The 19,242-nt window shown below is 42.7% G+C and overlaps 1 protein-coding gene and 1 pseudogene across 1 annotated transcript in view; one reads left to right on the top strand and one right to left on the bottom strand.

Moving 5' to 3' along the window:
• LOC148811299 (uncharacterized) overlaps positions 1-12,141 on the top strand; it is a 36,673-nt gene extending 24,532 nt beyond the window's left edge. Inside the window, exons 2-5 of the mRNA XM_088908784.1 lie at positions 6,114-6,612; positions 9,448-9,532; positions 10,303-10,335; positions 11,989-12,141. Coding sequence (XP_088764910.1) covers positions 6,114-6,612; positions 9,448-9,532; positions 10,303-10,335; positions 11,989-12,141 — 770 coding nt within the window. The remainder of the gene's footprint in view (positions 1-6,113; positions 6,613-9,447; positions 9,533-10,302; positions 10,336-11,988) is intronic.
• On the bottom strand, positions 3,800-4,643 carry LOC148811300 (general transcription factor II-I repeat domain-containing protein 2B-like; annotated as a pseudogene).
• Positions 12,142-19,242: the final 7,101 nt, after the last annotated feature.

Genomic DNA, 19,242 nt, shown 5'->3' with positions numbered 1-19,242 from the left:
TATATCTTGAAAAATGTTTTTTTCCCTTCCATTTGAAATTTCTGAGTTTCTAAAAAACTTTGTTTTCACCTTGTTTCCGTGTATGTACCTTACAGAAGTATTAAGCCGCTTACTGTGCTTACAGTTGTGAGAAAAAGATTGTGAACCATTTGGAATTATCTGGATTTCTGCATGAATGGCTCCTAAAATGTGATCTGATCTTCATCTAAGTCATTAATAAAGTCTTATTTCACAAAAACACACACTTGACTTAGATGAAGATCAGATCACGTTTTAGGAGCTATTCATGCAGAAATCCATATAATTCCTAAGGGTTCACAAACGTTTTTCTCACGACTGTATATCAGTGGACCCATACAATATTAAGGAAAACACACGACTTGTACCCACAGTGGCATCTAACTCTTCTAAGAGTGTGCTTGCTAAGAGATAGCGTGATGCATTTCTGACAAACCTTTGTCATTCCGTAGTTTGATCCGTCAATCTTAAGACACTTCAAAGAAGAACATTCCATTTCTTTCATGAATCTCACGAGTTCCATGAAATTTGAATTGGCTAACTCGTTTTTTGCAACAAATTACGCCACTTTAAGTAGCCTTTTTACCTCTTCCTTGCCATACAATTGTGCGGCTTCGATTGCGCCAGCCATAACATTCTTAGACGATTCTGCTTCACGTTTTCTTTTGAGTGCTGCATTATGAGCAACTGCGTTTGAGTATCTAATTTATATAAACGTTTTGTAACATTGGCTAGCAAACCTCACACTACTAAACATGTCGCAAACTGAGCAGCTCATTTCTCCGTCTTTCATTTCAAGGCCACAGGTATATTTTCAGCCAACGTGCCTGAATCATATCTTTGCACGCTTTTTCCTCGCTGTTTCTTTTGTAAATCTCCTCATACCCGTCATTACATTTTTCAGCGTCTGCTGTTTTTTCTGTGGGGACTCGCCTTATTCAGACTTAAGACTTTCTTTTCAGTTCCATTGTTGATCGAGTTTATTAGCCAGATGTTGAAGTTTTCTACATTGAACAAATGTTAACCAATTCAAAATCAATTTTCTATCCCTATTTGTCCGCCTATAAGCAATGCGAGATGTGCAACACGACTCCACAAAGAGTGACGTCACTAAAGCGTGTAATAGTGCTGTGCAACATGCTTTGAAAACTCAATCTGGCAGAGAATACGTGTGGATTGATTTAGGCTAATTCTGCTTGGGAGATGGCTTGCCAATAGATGCATGTGGGAAATCCCTGCATTCTAAATGCTGGATTTGCGGGAATAACTGAAATTGTGCCGCATACCTGCAATCCCACGCCGAAATTCAAACCCTGATTTATTGTTATGTTTAAGTCTGCTGTTGTTATTGAGCGTCTTGCACGATGTTAGTGTTGTCTTTCCTTTTTGCGAGTAAATTCAAAGCAACCTTCCCCCCCCTTATCATATCAAGCAACGGCTCAGTGGATAATCCTCTCTGGACTCATTTTCTCCCACAAGTTATCTCTGTGCCTTTTTACTGTTTTTCCCTTCTTTGGTTTATTTTTTGAATTGCCAGCTCGCCTCTTTCTGTTTTGACTCGGAGGTTCTCTGTAATTAAAAAGTTCTGTATCAGACAGCGAAGGAACAAATAATAGGTTTATTCCAGGCTGAAAAGAGAAGAAAGGAAACACAACGTTTCGGCTTTGGAGCCTTCTTCGGGTATGAGAAAGACAGGGCAGACAGCAAAGATTATATAGCATAGGAGAGCAAAAACCGGGAGAGTGGCGGAGGTTGGAGAAGGGGAGAGTTAGATTGGCCACTCAGGTGGTGCGAAGTTGAGAGAGGTGTAGAGAGGTGTAAAGTCAAAACCTATAAATGAATAGAGAGGATTAGAAGTAAGCAAATCTGTCGCTGAGAGAAGGGGAAGGTGTGAACCAAGTTTCAGGATAATTGTAGTTTCTGAAGTCTTTCTGCTATAGGAGTTAAGAAATCCTTCTTTGAGAACACAGATGGAGAGATCAGTGTGGTCATGGCCATCAGAGGTGAAATGAGAAACTTTGGGCTTGGAGAAATCTTTCATCTTCACAGCCCTAACATGAAGCGGTCTCCAAGTCTCCTTCCTTTTTCCCCAATGTAGATGGCTGTAGATGCATTTTCTGCAAGAGATACAGTAAATAAGGTTGCTGGGGCTACAAGATGTCATCTGAGTGATCCGGAAATTGTCCTGAGGGGACTTGAATGAGTGCGGTGTTCGATATGTTCTTGCAGGTGTCTCCCTTTCACCTGCCTGGTTCATCCCTCTCCCTCTCTGAATTCACCATCTAAGTCTAAGGCATTCACTGCTGCTAGAGTTCAACCTTAAACAGCACGCTGAGGACTGTGCTTGACCAATCATCATGCTGTTTTCACATTCTAGCTTTACCCACAAAGGTTAATGTACGTGAAGAAAAGTTGTTAAACCTGTGTGTAATTTTTCTGTTACTTGTTTGCAGTATTAATTTAGTCAGCATTATTTATTTTGTATGATTTAGTCATAGTTTTGTTACTGATTATTGATAATAAATCTTATATAGGGACATTGTATGAATCTTTCTTAATAGTAAGATCTGTTTTGGCACTGTTAATGCTTCTGTACTTTTCTAGAGGTTTTTGTTGAAGTTATGTTTTCAAAGCAACTTTTTAAAACGTTTCAGAGCAACATCAATTTTATTTAGGCAACTTATTTAGGAGTTCAGAGTTCAGTTTATTGTCATATGCACAAGTGCAATGAAATGCTTAGTTTCATTTTCTTTAACTAAAATAAAAAATGGGTTGCTGAGGTTGTCCAGGTGTCTGTGTCGGAGAAGCCTCTTTATTACATATGCATATGGGAGAACGGCTTGCAACCACCGAACTCGAAAATCAGTAACTAAAGATGGTCTTTTATACCATGGAACAAACAAGCTAAAGTGACACTCCCCCTAATAGTTAGTAATACAGAAGTATGTCTATATATGGATATACATAACATAAAGTTCATGCAAAGATTAGTGAAGCAAACTGTTTAGCGCACCGCCCATATAACTGTGTCTCAGTGAGCTTACCTAGTGATGCATGACAAACTGCTCAAATGTAAAAATAGCATAATTTCCCTGTATAAATGTGTGAGCGAAACGTTTATAATAAACATGCAGAATAAGCATCTTATATCTTAGATCATGTCTCTTGGCTTTAACAAGTTGCGCATTTACATTCTGGGCGTGAAGCCAACTTCAAGCAACAAGACTGCATTGTTTGCAAAAATACAGAAATAATATAATTGTCTCACTCATCCCTTCACTGACAATCATTTCTTTATAATTTTTGTTGACTAAATTAACACTGCTAGTTTGTCTATGTGTACTATAAAAAGATAAAGTGAATATTGGGGTGTTTTAGTATTCTGTAGTGGTCTGTCTAGATTGGGGGTGGGCAACTTTTTTGGCACAATGGCTATATTAAATTTTGAAACTGTATAGTGGGCCGCTTCAGGCTGCTGTTACAGATAGCCTATGCCCTATGTAAGTTTAAAATCCAACAGAGGCTTATGAGTTCAATGTTAACGATAACCTGAGAGAAATACACTCACCCAAAAGGCTTCTTGATTAATGAGAGCTGTGCAGCTGATCACCTCTTTTTGTGTATCCCTTGATAGATGTGTTGTGGAAATCCGTAATACACAGCTCAAGTGGTGGTCACTCAGCTGTGATTTGTGACGTGATTTGTTGATGTTCATCAAGCTGAATGTTTGCTCACATACGTCAGTAGATCTGAATTACACCAGTATCTTTTGTGCTGCTTGTCAAATATGGGGAAATTTAGCCTCGTTCAGTGATGCATAGAAATCATTCAGCTTTACAGAATCAAACTTTTCCTTCAGAGTTATGTCACACTGCAGATCGATCAATTCCAGCAGCAATTCTTGTGCTGCCATCTCATAGTTCAGAGTCAGAGGACATGACACCAACGTTAGAGACCTCTCAATTTCATCAAAGTCAGCAAATTGATGGGAAAATTCTCCATGCAAGTCTGTGAGGGACTTGTTGTGCCTTAGTTCTTGAGCGTGTGACACGTCTAGTGTCCTAAGAGTGGGGAAATGTGTGAATGAGTGGCTGATCATCTGTTTTGAGAACAAGGTGAGCTTAGCTCTGCATGCATTCACATTCGAGTGCAGTTCTGGAAGAAATACACTTTTTCCTTGCAGTTTCATGTTAAGCTCGTTCAAGTGAGCGAAAATGTCCAGAGTGACCGTAAAGTCGCAGAGCCAGTCTGAATCTCAGAACTCAGGGAAATTCGTGGCTTTCCCCAGGTTATCCAAAAAGGAGTCAGTCTCCCCTCTCAGCTCCCACACTCGCTTGAATACTTTTCCCAAGCTGAGCCAACGAACACGTGAATAATAGAGTAAGTCATGGTCATCTGAGCCAATATCTTCAAGAAACTGAATGAACTGACGATGATTAAGTTCCGTCGCGCGTATGTTTCACAAGTTTCACAACAGCTTTCACAACATGATTGAGGCCCAGCACGTTTTTGCACAGGGTTTCCTGATGAATGATGCAGTGAAGAAATATTACCTCCGCCTTAGGGTCATTTTCTTTCAGTTTGTCCTGTATTCTCTTCAGTTGTCCAGCATTTTTCCCAGTTAGATTCGGAGATCATTCTGTGGTCACATTTACTAATTTGCTCCACAGTAGCTTCATTTGGTCAATACAATGTGACTCCTTGTCATACAAGTCCGAGCCCTTTGTTGTTCCTTTAATAATCTCCATTGATAAAAGCTCCTCCGTAATTTCAAAACTGTCATTAATTCCCCTGACAAAAATTAGAAGCTGTGCAGTGTCCTTTATATCAGTACTTTCAGCCAATGCAATTGAATAACTTGAAGTTCTCCATCTTCTTGTTCACAAGCCAAGTCTTCACCAATTACCTCGACCCGACGGGTTCTGCGTGATAAACTTATTTTCTCAAATTTGCTCTGCTTTCTGGACAAAGAATATCTGCGGTTTCTATCATACACTCCTTCAAAAAAAACCCTTCAGAGAATAGCTTGCTTTGTTTAGCAATGTTATATGCGAGCAGGTGGTGTGCCTTTGTGCTGGCCTCTTGGATGGTAGAAGGGTGGGAAAAACATTATGCTGAGCCTGTAAACTAGGGGCTAGTTTGGAAGCTCTATTACCCCACTCCTCCCATGACAGATTGCTAGCATAGTTAGCATCTGTGGTAGAAAAATGCCAACTGAGATTGTATTCGTTGAACACTGTAACACTTTCCTTACAATTAAACATATAGCCTTTGTTCCAACCTCTGTGAAAAGGTATTTTGCAGTCCATTCTTTGTTGAACACTCTGCATTCACTGTCACCTTTCTGCTTCTTCACTCCGCTCATTTCGACACAGGATTGCAGTATGATGCACCCACTTGTTGAGAGGGTCTCTTTGAAATTTGTATTCTTTTTTCTTGCAGAGGATGCAATATTTTACAAGGTGGACATTTAGAACAAGGGCTACTATTTAATTCTATATCATTTTATAGGGATGCGTGCTAGGAACCTAAGTAACCAGTTATATCAAAAGAAGTTATCTTGAGTGAATAGGGAGGTAGGAGGTTGTGCGTGATTTTGGAACTGCTAATCTTGTAAGCACAGAAACGTTTGATAGATAACAGAAAAATATTTAAGGACTGTTCTGGCTGAATTACTTGGAGAAAAATACACCAAGCATCTCTGTGTTTTTCCCCCCATGCGCTTGAAATAAAAATGTATTTTAACTTCTGAGATGGACTCCTGACTGTCTTTAAAGGGGAATTAGGGAAACATTTCTCAAACACACTGATTCTCCAGCAAATCAAATTGGTATTGCTTTCATGCGCCATCTAACGTCAAAAATAATGAAATGTAAGAAAAAATAGCCCCAAACAAGGTGGAAAATGGTGAATATTGACTAATTTATTTTTTACCTCAAGGGATGGTTAAAACTAACCTCAAGGGCCCAGGGGTGGTCTAGATGCTAAAAATCCCTGTATCTTAAAGTTTGTTTTCTTGTTTCTCCATGGTGTTATTTTTAAATTCTACTCTCAGCCCATGTTAAAGGTTTTGTTCTCTTGTCCTGTGTTTGCAGGGCCAGAGGCCAGTGCTCTCTCTCATGCTGGGGAAAGGGCCCCTCTTGAACAGCAGCACAGTGAGGAGGAGTGGGGCTCCAGTCTGATGCAGGAGACAGAGCCCACTGCTGCAGAAGAGAAAGAAAAACTCAGTGAACAGCACACAGAGAGCAGACAGAGTGTTGTGGATCTGGACTGTGTGCCCATGATAAAGACAGAGCCTGAGAGTGAGACATCTGGTTTCCTAGTATCTGATGATTTTACAGAGAAGATTAATAATCTGGACATGAACAATATTAAAGAAGGTTGTAATGAACTGGACTGTGGCTCTGTACAAAACCACAAAGAACACCTAGATAAGTTTAATCTTAGAAAGCAGGACGTAGAGCCCCAGTTGATTGAACCTGCAGAGCAGCAGATGAATGTACCTGGTGAAGAGAACAGCACTGAGTTACAGCACCCAAAGGAGAGTCAGTACAGGAAGGAACAACAGCAGCTCCTACAGGGCTTCATAATAAGGTCTTGTGCTGTTAAAGTGGAGCGCCTGTCATTGCATAAGGGGTTTAAACAAATGAATGTTCCTTTAGTATCTATGGACTTTACAGAGAAGTGTAATAATTTAGACACTAATAATATTGCAGAGCATTTCAATGAAGTGGCATTGGTATCTGTACAAGGGCACAAGGAAGAGGAACAGAAGGAATTGAATTTTTTCAGTCTAAGGGAGCAGGAAATTGGGTCCCAGCTGCCACAGCCTGCAGAGCAGCAGACTGATGTACCTGGTGAAGAGTACAGGACTGAGTTACAGCACACAGAGGAGAGTCAGTACAGAGAGGAAGGGGAGAAACAGCAGGGAGGCCCACAAGACTTGATGAGTCCTTCTTCTGCAATAATGCAGAGATTGTCAGTGCAGCGGTGGATTGATCATTCAAGCAACTTAAAATATCACCAGCTCACTGCAGGTCAGAAGATCAGGAGGACTCATCCTAAACCTTGTTCAGATGAGGTGAAGAAAATGTCAGTACAGCACAGACAACAGCAATGTTTTCAGCAATCAGGTAAAGTAAAAAGTCACCAGCACACTCTCATAGAGCACAGAGCATTCAGATGCAATCAATGTGGGAGGAATTTTAGTTGCTTAGACAATTGTGGGAACTGTTGGAAGAGTTTTAGTGACTCAAGTACCTTAAGATTCCACCAGTGCATTCACATGGGAGAGACATCATTCACCTGCCATCAGTGTGGGAAGAGCTTTAGTCAGGCAGGCAGTGTAAAAAAACACCAGTTAATTCACACAGGAGAGAAACTATTCAGCTGCAGTCAGTGTGGGAAGAGTTTTAATCGGCAAAGTCATTTAAAAACGCACCAGTTTATTCACACTGGAGAGAAACCATTCAGCTGCAGTCAGTGTGGGAAGAGTTTTAGTCAGCAAAGCCATTTAAAAATGCACCAGCGCACTCACACAGGAGAGAGACCATTCAGCTGCAGTCAGTGTGGGAAGAGTTTTAGTGACTCAAGTACCTTAAGAGCCCACCAGCGCATTCACACAGGAGAGAGACCATTCAGCTGCAGTCAGTGTGGGAAGAGTTTTAGTCGGCATAGCCATTTAAAAACTCACCAGTTTATTCACACAGGAGAGAAACCATTCAGCTGCATTCAGTGTGGGAAGAGTTTTAGTCGGCAAAGCTATTTAAGAATGCACCAGCGCACTCACACAGGAGATAGACCATTCAGTTGCCATCAGTGTGGGAAGAGTTTTAATGACTCGCGTACCTTAAAAGCCCACCAGCGCATTCACACAGGAGAGAGACCATTCAGCTGCAGTCAGTGTGAGAAGAGTTTTACTGACTCATGATCCTTAAGAGCCCACCAGTGTATTCACACCGGAGAGAAACCATTCAGCTGCAGTCAGTGTGGAAAGACTTTTAATCGGCAAAGCCATTTAAAAAGACATCATCTTATTCACACAAGAGACAAAAACATGATTAAATGTTACACAGAAGTTTAGAGTTGTAAAATGATTTATTCATTTTAAAAATTCAAATCTTCTTGTTTTTTTCTAAACTATTATACCTTGGGTAGATTATGGAATAAAGAAGTCTTTAACCTCATAGCAGAACTCACCAGTGTCTGTACAGGTTTTAAATTTACAATGCCCTCAAGTTAAACATGCATCATCATAAACAAAACATTTAAAAAAAATACAAATGATACGCTCATGCAAGTGATCTCCAACATTCTCTAAATCCAGTCAATAAATAATTTGATTTATCAAAATAAATTGAGTTTTTGAAACTATTGTATTTTATATGAAATTGTTTACCCTTTTGCTTAAAAACATTATCAACAAGAGTTTCAGTCTTTAAACCTGAGTATTTTCACAACAGAAATGCAGTTCACCCCTGCTTGGAGTAAAATAATGTGAAACATTGATGTATTTGTATTTGCAGTGTGTTTTTACTTTAGAATTTCTTATTTAATTTAATCTTATTTTCCTGCTGTTGTACAGTGTTGTGTGTGACAGGAGAAGCTGAATGGTGGCTCTTCCACCTGTTACCTTTTATTTCAAATTATTAAAGTTGAAAATTAACATCCTTCTAACGACTTCAATATACTGCAGCTTTTGGGCTGCACTGCTCATTAATAAGACAGAAGTGTTGCTGTGCTTTCCTAAATGAGGTCCCCATCCTTCTTCCTCTGCACCACAGAGTAGCTATTCAGATAGTTTCTGATTTAAAGTGTTTTCTTTCCAATAAGCAGCAGCTCCCAAATGGGGATGCGCCCAGCTATGCCTGGCTATCATGATCAATGGCCATTGTTACTCTTCTCTCACCTTGCTCAACCAGTCAGGGACCTGTGGGGCACGTGGGTCTCAAATGCCTGCCAAACTTTCAATCAGTCATCACCTGTCTTTGTTCTAGCTAAAGGAGACTGCAGAGCTGATAACTTTGCTTCTCAGGCCATTCTCGCTCACCTTAGAGACAATCACGTGATGGCCAGTGTTGTCTGTATTGGGACTGGAACCTCATTTCAGCAAAGCATCCGCCAGGGGAAAACCAGTATGTTAGGAATTCTTGCCCGAATCACTAGCAGCCAACGTGGACGCTTAGCTTGATCACCGAAGTATACGTTTGGACTCTTGTCGACAATCTGAATAAGTTTTTATTCAGCGGTAGCGCTACACCAGAAGCAAGCCATGTTTCTTCCACCCTAACAAGTGACTTGCTCGGACCCGCAGTTATGCTCTCTGCATAGAGACTTCTTACTAGTCAGCCGGACTACTAGTAGCTCCCTGGGAAGGCAACGACTGTCACACGCGTTGTGGCCTCTCTCTCTCCTTCCTTCTTTCTGCAGCTCGGAACTGCACCAGGACTGGTTGGCCGGGAGCCAGAGGATGCCGACAGGACACTGCAACAGAGCCTGCCAGCTGGTCTTTTGTGTCTGTGCCCTGGGAAATACAAATCCATATTTGGATAAGTAAACCCAATATTCCGCATTGCCGATCGAGAATTCAATTGTTATCTCAATAAGGGTTGATAGCAGTTTAATTCGTGTTGAGTTACACATTTACTTATGAGTAATTAATGTAGAATTCATATTCATGAGACTGATGAACAAAACACTATTGCTGAATTTCGTTATAGTATAGCTGTATACTGAATGCATATTCTGTGTTTTGTATCTCTTCGTGATCATATATATCTTGTATCTTGGCAACCCTCACAGTACGATCTGCCATCTGTATCCAGGCAGGCTGTTACATGTTTTTATATGCACAATTTTATGTATTAATAAATGTATTCCGTGAATTTGAATCTGTGTGTTTGCGTTGCAGATTGTTCTGACGATTGATCCTCTAATAGCCATAAAAGAATCATCTCGTGGTTTGTTTACTGCTACAATTAATAAATTGTCCCAGTAAATTAACAAAACTTATTTATTGGTGCCTGTGTGAGGATCCATCAGATTGAAATGAGAATCAATCAAGTGGAATAATTGTGCTGGGAAAAAAAGGTTCCCCCTGCTCTTTAACGTATAGTGCGGTGTGCTTGCTCTTGAAACTGTGCAGTGTGTGCTGCTTTGTGATCCATCTGTTCGGTTGTTTTGTATTCGATACTGTGGTATTTTGTGGTGATAGAACTGTGGTATTGTGGTTGAACCTAATACGCTCAAAGGTGTCACGAACAGTTCTTTCCGGGTCCTATGCAGACGACACGAGCAGACGACTTCGGAATTGTGAAGGTACACTGGGGAAAAGGTCATGCAGGAGAGGGTCTGGAGACAGGGGGCGTGTTCAAGGTGAGCAGGTGTCCTGGGGAAGTGAGGCCGGGGCGAACAAACAAAGACAAAGTCCAAACAGAGAATCCAAAACAGAAGAGTTGAGTCCAAAACCAGGAGATCAATCCAGGGAATAAAAGCATGAACCGGGTCGGGACCGGCGGGGTGGGGAATCAGGAACAGAAGGTTAAAATCATAACGGAGCCAGATGCAGCAGGACCCCGGGTTCTCACAAAATGGCATTCAATGAGGAACCTCGGGTGACGTCTGCGTCTGGCTTTTAAGGCGGAATGGAAATAGGGAACAGGTGCAGGTAATGGGAGAAAACAAGGAAGGACTTGAGCGCCCTTAACAGGAGGGGTTTGCGATCGTGACAAAAGGTTTGTCCTGAGTAGAAGTGATGGGTGCTAAAAAGCTTAAAAAGGAACTAGATGCTGCCCTGCGGGAAGCAAAACAAATCAGGCAGAGCCAATGTGCATCACCGCAAAGTAGCCCTCAGTAGCACTCAGTCAGCCTGGAGCTAAAGGTTTCGCCTGAGAGAGAGTTTTTCCGGCCAGGTTCTATACCAGAGTCAGCGTGGGGTAGATTGCCGAGCCCCGAACAATATACTAGGGCAATTCAATCCAGGCATAGACCCTCCGGCCCCGATCTCAGCCATCTCCCCATCAGCGGAGAAGCTGGGAAAATTAACCTCCACCTGCTGAGACAGCTAGCGAAAGATACAGAGAGATTTGACCCAACAGCATCAGAGAATAATGTTGAGACCTATATAGATGAGCTGAAACATACACTGCATTTTTATGCCAGAAGCCACAGAACAGGAGAAAGTTATGTTGGTAAGAAAAACTATCAGCCAAACGGTACACGAGTGGATGACTAGGCAGGGACCAGAGGTCTGTAATAGCTTTGTAGGGCTGTGACATTTGGCGTATGTGGACTCGATCTCTGCTGTGGCTGCTGCTCAGCACGATAAGCACGAGAAAGCTGAGTCCCCTCTTGAATATTACGAGAGACTTAGACGCACTTCTTCGAAATTATGAGGGTTGTGAAGAGAAGGGTTTACTCATTGCAAATCTTTATCCGTCGGTCAGAAAAATGATCGTGATGCATTCTGATGCACAAATGATGAAAATAGCTGATATAAGGAAATTATATCCATGTATTTTGAATCCGTGTGCATGCGTTGCAGATTGTTCTAACGATTGATCCTCTAATAGCCATAAAAGAATCACCTTGTGGTTTACTGCTGCAATTAATAAATAGTCCCAGTAAATTCACAAAACTCCTACACACTGCATGTACTGTAACAGTGTGGAATTACTGGCTGCCTTTTCACAGGCCCACAAGAAATAAAGAATGGCAAGAATCTACGTGAGTGTAGAGAATTCTCCAAGAGAAAGAAAAGGGCTTCTGCAGCCTTTCAGCTGGTGCCGTAGTTCTCAGGGTGAACACAGGGAGATCACGTGAGAATGTAACATAGGACTTCTAATGAAGACCCCAGGTGGCGCTGATATACTCACACAGAACTAGCGCTTGCATGTCTTGTCTACCCCAAGATGCCCACACAGCCAGATGTGAATGAGCTAGCCAGAGTATGAGCTGACGGTCTCTTTTCAGTACCAGAAGTCAATCCTGATTTGGCCCTTTACATTGATAGAGGTGGTCGTTCTTGATGATGAAGGAATTAGGAAGCTTCTGGCAGCCTTTCACAGGTTGTCCAGTCAGTTCTACTCCCTGCGCTCTGGCATGGATGAGGGTTCTTCAGCTTGATCTCGGGGAATTAAATCTCTATTTCCCAGCTGTCTAGGGGGTCTGTGGAGAATGTAGCAGCCTCTGATCTCCTAGTTGTTCGGGAAGAAGGAGGAGAAGAGGGTTCAACAAGAGGATCGGTCTGGGTGGCGATCCCCTTTCCACCTCGTTTACCCAGTGCACAGACGGCTACCCATGTTTTTATCTTTTTTTTCTTCTCAGCCACCTCTCTTGTCTTTAGAGAGTTGTTGTGATTGAGGGCAGACTGAGGTGAAAAGCTCTTTAAATTGGGAAAATGTTCTCCGCAAAATAAGGTGATGTGGCTGCCCCGGTACTACAGCGGCCTGGATGTTGACTCTCTGAGATCGTAAGCGAAGCCTTAAGTGTGCTACGGGGTAACTCTTCTGCTCCCCATGGATACTGCCCACAGTGATCCGACGGTGTACCTCGATCTGGTTAGGTAAAATAATCTCGGAGGACACCAGACACAGAGCAATTCCCAATTCAAGTAGGGTTTGCATATTCAGAAAGACTGTTTCTACCAGAGGGGTCCGATCCATGAGCAGACAGCCTCCTAGGTGTTGGTTTATGGAGGCATGGATGATGTTACAGTCCATCTTCATGTCCACTGAGAGGCACTGGTCTGCTTCATGTCCCTCCGTGCCTGGCTTGGGAAAGAGATGGTCATCCTGGCCTTCAGGCAGACCCCACGGCAGCTCTTCGCTTCCACCCTTTTCTCTTCCTGGTGAGCTCTCGGACAGAAAGAGACCCCCCTCTTTGGCGATACTGCGGCAAGATGTCTCTCCGAAATTCCGGGGGTAGTTGCCTCAGGTACATATCCAAGACGATGCGCAAGTCTTATTCTTGGCGAGGGTGTCCGGTTCGAGCCACTTTTGGGCAAGGTAGATTAAGTCGACCATCTGAGAGTGGGTAGACACTTGGGGATCGTAGCACCACTCGTGGAACTGTTGGGCTCGGACGCCCTTCCCAAGCTAGAATCTCTGCCTTGAGAGTGTCATAATCAGAGGTGAAGGAGCTGTCCTGGTCGAAATACACCTTCTGAGCCTCGCCAAACAGGAAAGGGGCTACGATGCAGGCCCACAGGTTACGATCCCACTGGAGCCACTCTGCCATCCTCTCAAAGGCTCGTAGGTACGCTTCCACTGTCCTTCCCACTGTCCCACACGTTATAATTGTCCAAAACAATACAACAGTCATAATTCATTTTACTTCTTCTTAAGTTCATCCTAGTGTCAGTTATATTTTTTTACTTGAACTGTTCCACTACATTGACTATCTTGTTGTAAGGCTACCATTTAGTGTTTGTGTATGGAAGCTTTAGTTTCTCAATTTACATTTTACTTAATATTAATTATTAATAATTTAATTTACTTTTAAGGAATATTGTAACATACACACTGAAGTTTTAAAGCAAACAAGACTTACATATGGATGGCCCATCATTGCCTGTAATAAAAATAATAGAGTACATTATCTTCTTGATTATGCTACTGCAACATGTATAGGACATACTATATATACCAACTTGAAATTCATATGAAGGAAATGTATTTCATATACCCCAAAATGTTTTTGTTACTGAGATATCCAATAACTCTTCAGATATCCATTGAGGTACTCTGCACACTTTGAAAAACAACAATTATGAAAAGTGAAAATGTCAAAGGAAGAAAACCAAACTCTGCAGTATATGTGAGTATGGTAGTCACATATAATTAATACTGTTCCAAAAACAATCATCATTTACCCCTCTTAATTTGTTAATTTCACCTCTTTATGACTACTTGAATGGCTGATGGATGTTGTTTTTTCCTTTTACGGTATTTTGTACAATTTTGACTAATTTTTACCTGATTTTGTACAGACTTCCCATACTTGAACCTGTTGACTCCTGCATAACAGCAACCAAGGTATTTTCACAGCCCCTGTCTGCTCTGACAAGATGAGGGCAATCTGCAAGTACAAATGGCACTGTACTTCTCAATTTTTTTCTTCCACTACACACTTGTCCAGGAGAAACACTGTAATTCCAGTCCAGAAACAAGATTAGAAAAGTACTGATTAAAGAGTGCAATACACAATCCTCTCTACAGCAAAATACTAAAATTAAAAAAAAAATACTAAAAAAGCGACAAAGACTAGGTAAATACTCATAATGAAGACCAAGTACATAGATGTAACAAAGTGATAAATAAGTTGCTAATCAGAATTTTCCATTTTGAATCTTCTAGCTGAAAAAGTATTTAAGATTTACCCCTTTTTCACTGTCTGCCAATGTCTGCCTATGAAGTCTGGTTTATGATTTGATGTTCCTGTATGTAGCCATATAATTCATCTTGGAAACATAGAAGTGAATTTTGTATGATGCACTGTTTCATCAAACTTGGAAGATGTTCCATCAAAGGTTTATTAATATACATGTTTGTACAAAGGTTTATCTACATACCCATTGATGCAAAGATTTTTCCAGATGCTGTAAAATCTCAGTTGATAATTTCCTGTAACATACATGTACAGCAGCAGAAGAGTAATGGTTGTTAAGGAGCCAAAGACAGTAGGTAGATAGATAGATACTTTATTGATCCCGTGAGGGAAATTGCAGTGCAACAGCAGCTTAACACACACAACACAGCCACAGTGTAACGAATTATATAATAATAGTACAATACATACAATACAATACAAGAGTTACTCACAGTCCGGACGCACAAGAACAAACTAGAACAGAACAGTACACAGAAAATCGTATCACACTCATATCACACATATGAATATAAATATAGATGTAACTATAGATATAAATATAAATGTATTCCACAGGTCCCTGGCATATATTGCACAAAAAGTGGTTGTAAACGGGAAAAAGAAAAAGAAAAAGAAAGAGAACAGATGTAGCAGTAGATGTGTAGATGCGTTTAGTCCAGAAACAGGTCACTGTCGATGTTGCCTCTGCCAAGACGCAAGGTGGATGCATTGTACAGTCTTATGGCAGACGGCAAGAATGACCTCCTGTAGCACTCCCTGTCGCACCGTGGATGAATCAGTCTATTGCTGAACGTGCTCTTCATTCCTGCAAGCCTGTCAAAGAGGGGATGGGAGAAGTTGTCCATGATGGCCTCTAGTTTGGACATCATTCTCCTCTCAGCCACTACCTCCAAGGAGTCCAGGTCAAACCCAATGACAGAGCTTGCTCTCCTGATGAGCTTCTTCAGCCTTTTGGAATCTACTGCTCTAATCCCAGAGCCCCAGCACACCACTGCGTAGAAAATGGCACTCGCTACCACCGACTGATAGAACATGTGTAGCATCTTACTACACACATTGAAGGACCTGAGCCTCCTCAAGAAGTAGAGTCGGCTCTGTCCCTTCTTATAGATGGCCTCGATGTTCTTAGACCATTCCAGTCTATCGTCGATGTGCACTCCCAGGTACTTGTACGAGTCCACCATCTCCACGCCACTCCCATGGATGTAGACAGGAGTAGGTTTGACCTTTTTCCTCCTGAAATCTACCACCAGTTCCTTTGTCTTTGTCACATTCAGTTCCAAGTGGTTCACCCCACACCACTCCACAAAGCTGCTGACTAGTCCTCTGTACTCCTCCTCCTGCTCACCCTTGATACATCCCACAATTGCAGAGTCATCTGAGAACTTCTGCAGGTGGCATGACTTTGAGTTGTACTTAAAGTCCGAAGTATAGAGGGTGAAGAGGAATGGAGAAAGAACTGTCCCTTGAGGTGCCCCTGTGTTACTCACTACCTGTTCAGACACACAGTTCTGAAGTCTCACAGACTGTGGTCTGCCTGTCAGGTAGTCAGTGATCCACGAGGTCGTGGAGGCATCGACTTGCATCTCCTCCAGCTTCCTCCTTAGAAGTAAGGGCTGGATGGTATTGAAGGCACTGGAGAAGTCGAAAAACATGATCCTTACAGTGTTGCCAGCCCTGTCCAGGTGTGAGTAGGCCCTTTGCAGCATGTAGATGATCGCATCCTCCACACCAACACTGGGCTGGTAGGCAAACTGTAGGGTGTCCAGTGATGAGCTGACCAGGGGTCTCAGGTGGGATAAGACCAGCCTCTCCAGTGTCTTCATGATGTGAGAAGTCAGTGCAACTGGTCTGTAGTCGTTGAGGACAGAGGGGCGCCCTTTCTTTGGTACCGGGACCAGGCATGATGTCTTCCAGAGCACCGGGACTCTTTCCAAGCGCAGGCTCAGGTTGAACAGTCTCTGGAGCACTCCGCTCAGCTGATCAGCACAGGCCCTCAGAACTCTGGGGCAGATGTTATCTGGTCCTGTGGCCTTACCCTCGTGCAGCCTCTTCAGCTCCCTCTTCACCTGGTCAGCTGTGATGGTCAGCCTGGCCTGGGGGATGGTGCTCATAGTGCTTTCAGTGCTGCAGGTGTTAATGGCGGAGGTGTTGGAGAGTGGCAGCTGTGGGGGATGGGTGGGTGAGTAGCCGTCGGGGGTTGTGGCTGTAGGCGGCCATGTTTGTGGGGGGATGGAGGAGGTATTGGGCAGTCGCAGCTGTGAAGGGTTAGGGAGCGTGTGGCTGTGGGGGGATGGGTGTTGCGCCACAGAGGACCCAGAATCAAACCTGTTAAAGAACTGGTTCAACTCGTTGGCCATCTCCAGGTTCCCTTCTGTTGCACCCCCAGCCTGTTTGAAGCCAGTGATCTCTCTCATGCTGCTCCATACATCTCTCACCCTATTCCTTTGCAGCTTGTCCTCTATCTTCTTCCTGTATGCGTCCTTGCTCTCTCTTAACTTCTGCTTTAGCTCCCTCTGTACACGCTTGACCTCTTCCTTATCTCCCCTCCTAAAGGCTCTCTTCTTGTCATTCAGAAGAGCCTTCAGGTCGCTGGTGATCCAGGGTTTGTTATTGGAAAAGCAGTGTACGTATTTGGTGGGGATGGTGTTATCTACGCAGAAGTTAATATAGTCAGTGACACAGTCCACCATGCTGTCTATGTCGTCCCCATGTGGTTCGCACAGCACATCCCAGTCGGTGGCCTCCAAAGCACCACGTAGATCCTCCATAGCCTCCTGAGACCATCTCCTCACAGTCCTCATGGTCACAGGTTGGCGCTGGACAATAGGCGTGTACAGTGGTGTAAGCAAGACAAGGTTGTGATCTGATCTGCCAAGGGGGGGAAGGGCTGTGGAACTATATGCATCCTTAGCATTGGCATATAATAAGTCCAGTGTTTTGTTTTCTCTGGTCGGGCACTTAACAAACTGGTGGAAAGTAGGCAGAGTGGTGGAAATAGATACGTGGTTAAAGTCCCCTGAAATAGCTATAAAAGCGCTTGGGTGCTTTGTTTGTAGCCTGGCTGTGACTGTGTTTATGACGTCACACGCTACCTCTGCATTTGCCGTAGGTGGAATGTAAACAACAACAAAGATGGCGCATGTAAACTCCCGCGGCAGATAGTACGGACGCAGTCCTACGGCTACCAGTTCGATGTCCGGGTTGCAGACGCGCTCCTTAACATGAGTATGTCCAGGATTACACCATCTGTTGTTTACAAGCACCGCGAGCCCCCCTCCTTTCCTCTTACCGCTCTCGGTGTTTCTGTCCGCCCGCACCGTCTGAAAGCCGCCGATGGTAACGTTCGAGTCCGGAATAAGTTCCTGCAGCCACGTCTCGGTGAAACACATGATACTGCATTCACGATACTCCCTCTGGCTTCTCACCAATGCTCCCAGTTCGTCCATCTTGTTCACTAAGGACCTCACATTTCCCATGATGATCGAAGGAAGGTAGGGTTTAAATCTCCTTCTCTTCGCCTTTCGCGTCGCACCAGCCCTACAGCCTCGGCTTCTCCTCCTCAGCTCCTCCGGCACCGATGGCTTCTCTCCAGTGAGTAGAGCCGGACGCGCTAGCGCGATCAGCTGGTCCCGCGTGTAGACAATGCTTCTGTGGCTATCAGCATTGCAACTCGATAGCCACAGAGGTCCAAGTATCAGAAAAAACAAGAAAAAGTTTCTCAGCTTCCTAGTATCCATCATGTTGTGATCGCAAATCTAGTTGCCGGCAAAGGTATGAAGAAAAAACACTAACACACTAGCATTAACTAACTGAAAGAAACAAAAAGACAACAAAAAGACACAGAGCTGCTGTAGCAGGCTGCCACTAACACGGCGCCATCTTGGACTAGTATTTTCGACTAGTAAGACTAGTATTTTCGAGAAAACGATAAGTTTTTTTTAAAACGAAGTTTTAAAAAAAAACAAAATGCTTGCCATCTATGTGCCAGACATGATTTGGTCCCTTTGTGGAATATTGGCACCTTGAAATTTGATTACGTCTGAGAACACCACTGCTGTCCAGCTCCCTCGTTACCTCGTGCACAGCGTTCCTGCTCATAAGGGTCAAACAGGGTTGATTTCAGGTATTTCTCAATACTATAATCGGTAATTAGTCAAATTACTTAAAGGTTTTAACTTCGTGACCAGATTTTGATAGCAGTGCTTTAGAAACAAAAAGAGACCTATAGCATGGTCGAATCCCTTGTACATCCCTGACACGTTTATGCATCACTCTGATTCCTTTCACTGGAGACCAATTCTGAAGCTCATTCTGAAACAAATATCACAGCCAATTTAATTTCCAATAGCAATATTTAACACAGAGTGTTCCTCAAATACTATACCTTAACAGCTGCATAAATGGCCTCAAGAGGGAGGTCTTCTTCGCTTTAATCCCAATTTCTGCAAAATCCTCCTTAGTCGATGATCTCTAAAAAAATGCATTGTGTTATTGTGCAACCTGAAGAGAGTTCAAATGTAAATGATTAAGTCCATCTTGCCATACTGCACTGAAGATATATATATACAAGGATAGAAGACCTCATTTTCAAACACAATTAAAGGGGTTCATTAATATAGTAGTTTAAGCATATACAAATGAACTCTGTAAAATGTAACTGCCTAAAAGCAAAAATATTTTAAGTAATGTTAGAAATTGGTATTTCAAATAACGGAACAAAAGAAAATAAATTATACTTATATTTACAATATTAGTTTTTTCACCAAGCACTTCTATTACTTTAAGCATTTATTTCTGAGTGTAACCCTGCTCAAACAAGGTTTTAATGAGTCG

Source organism: Atractosteus spatula (assembly GCF_055471065.1).
Source record: "Atractosteus spatula isolate fAtrSpa1 chromosome 16 unlocalized genomic scaffold, fAtrSpa1.hap1 SUPER_16_unloc_1, whole genome shotgun sequence".
NCBI lineage: Eukaryota > Metazoa > Chordata > Actinopteri > Semionotiformes > Lepisosteidae > Atractosteus > Atractosteus spatula.
Note: the sequence above shows the minus strand (reverse complement) of the source record. Positions and strands in the feature narration are given on the sequence as shown.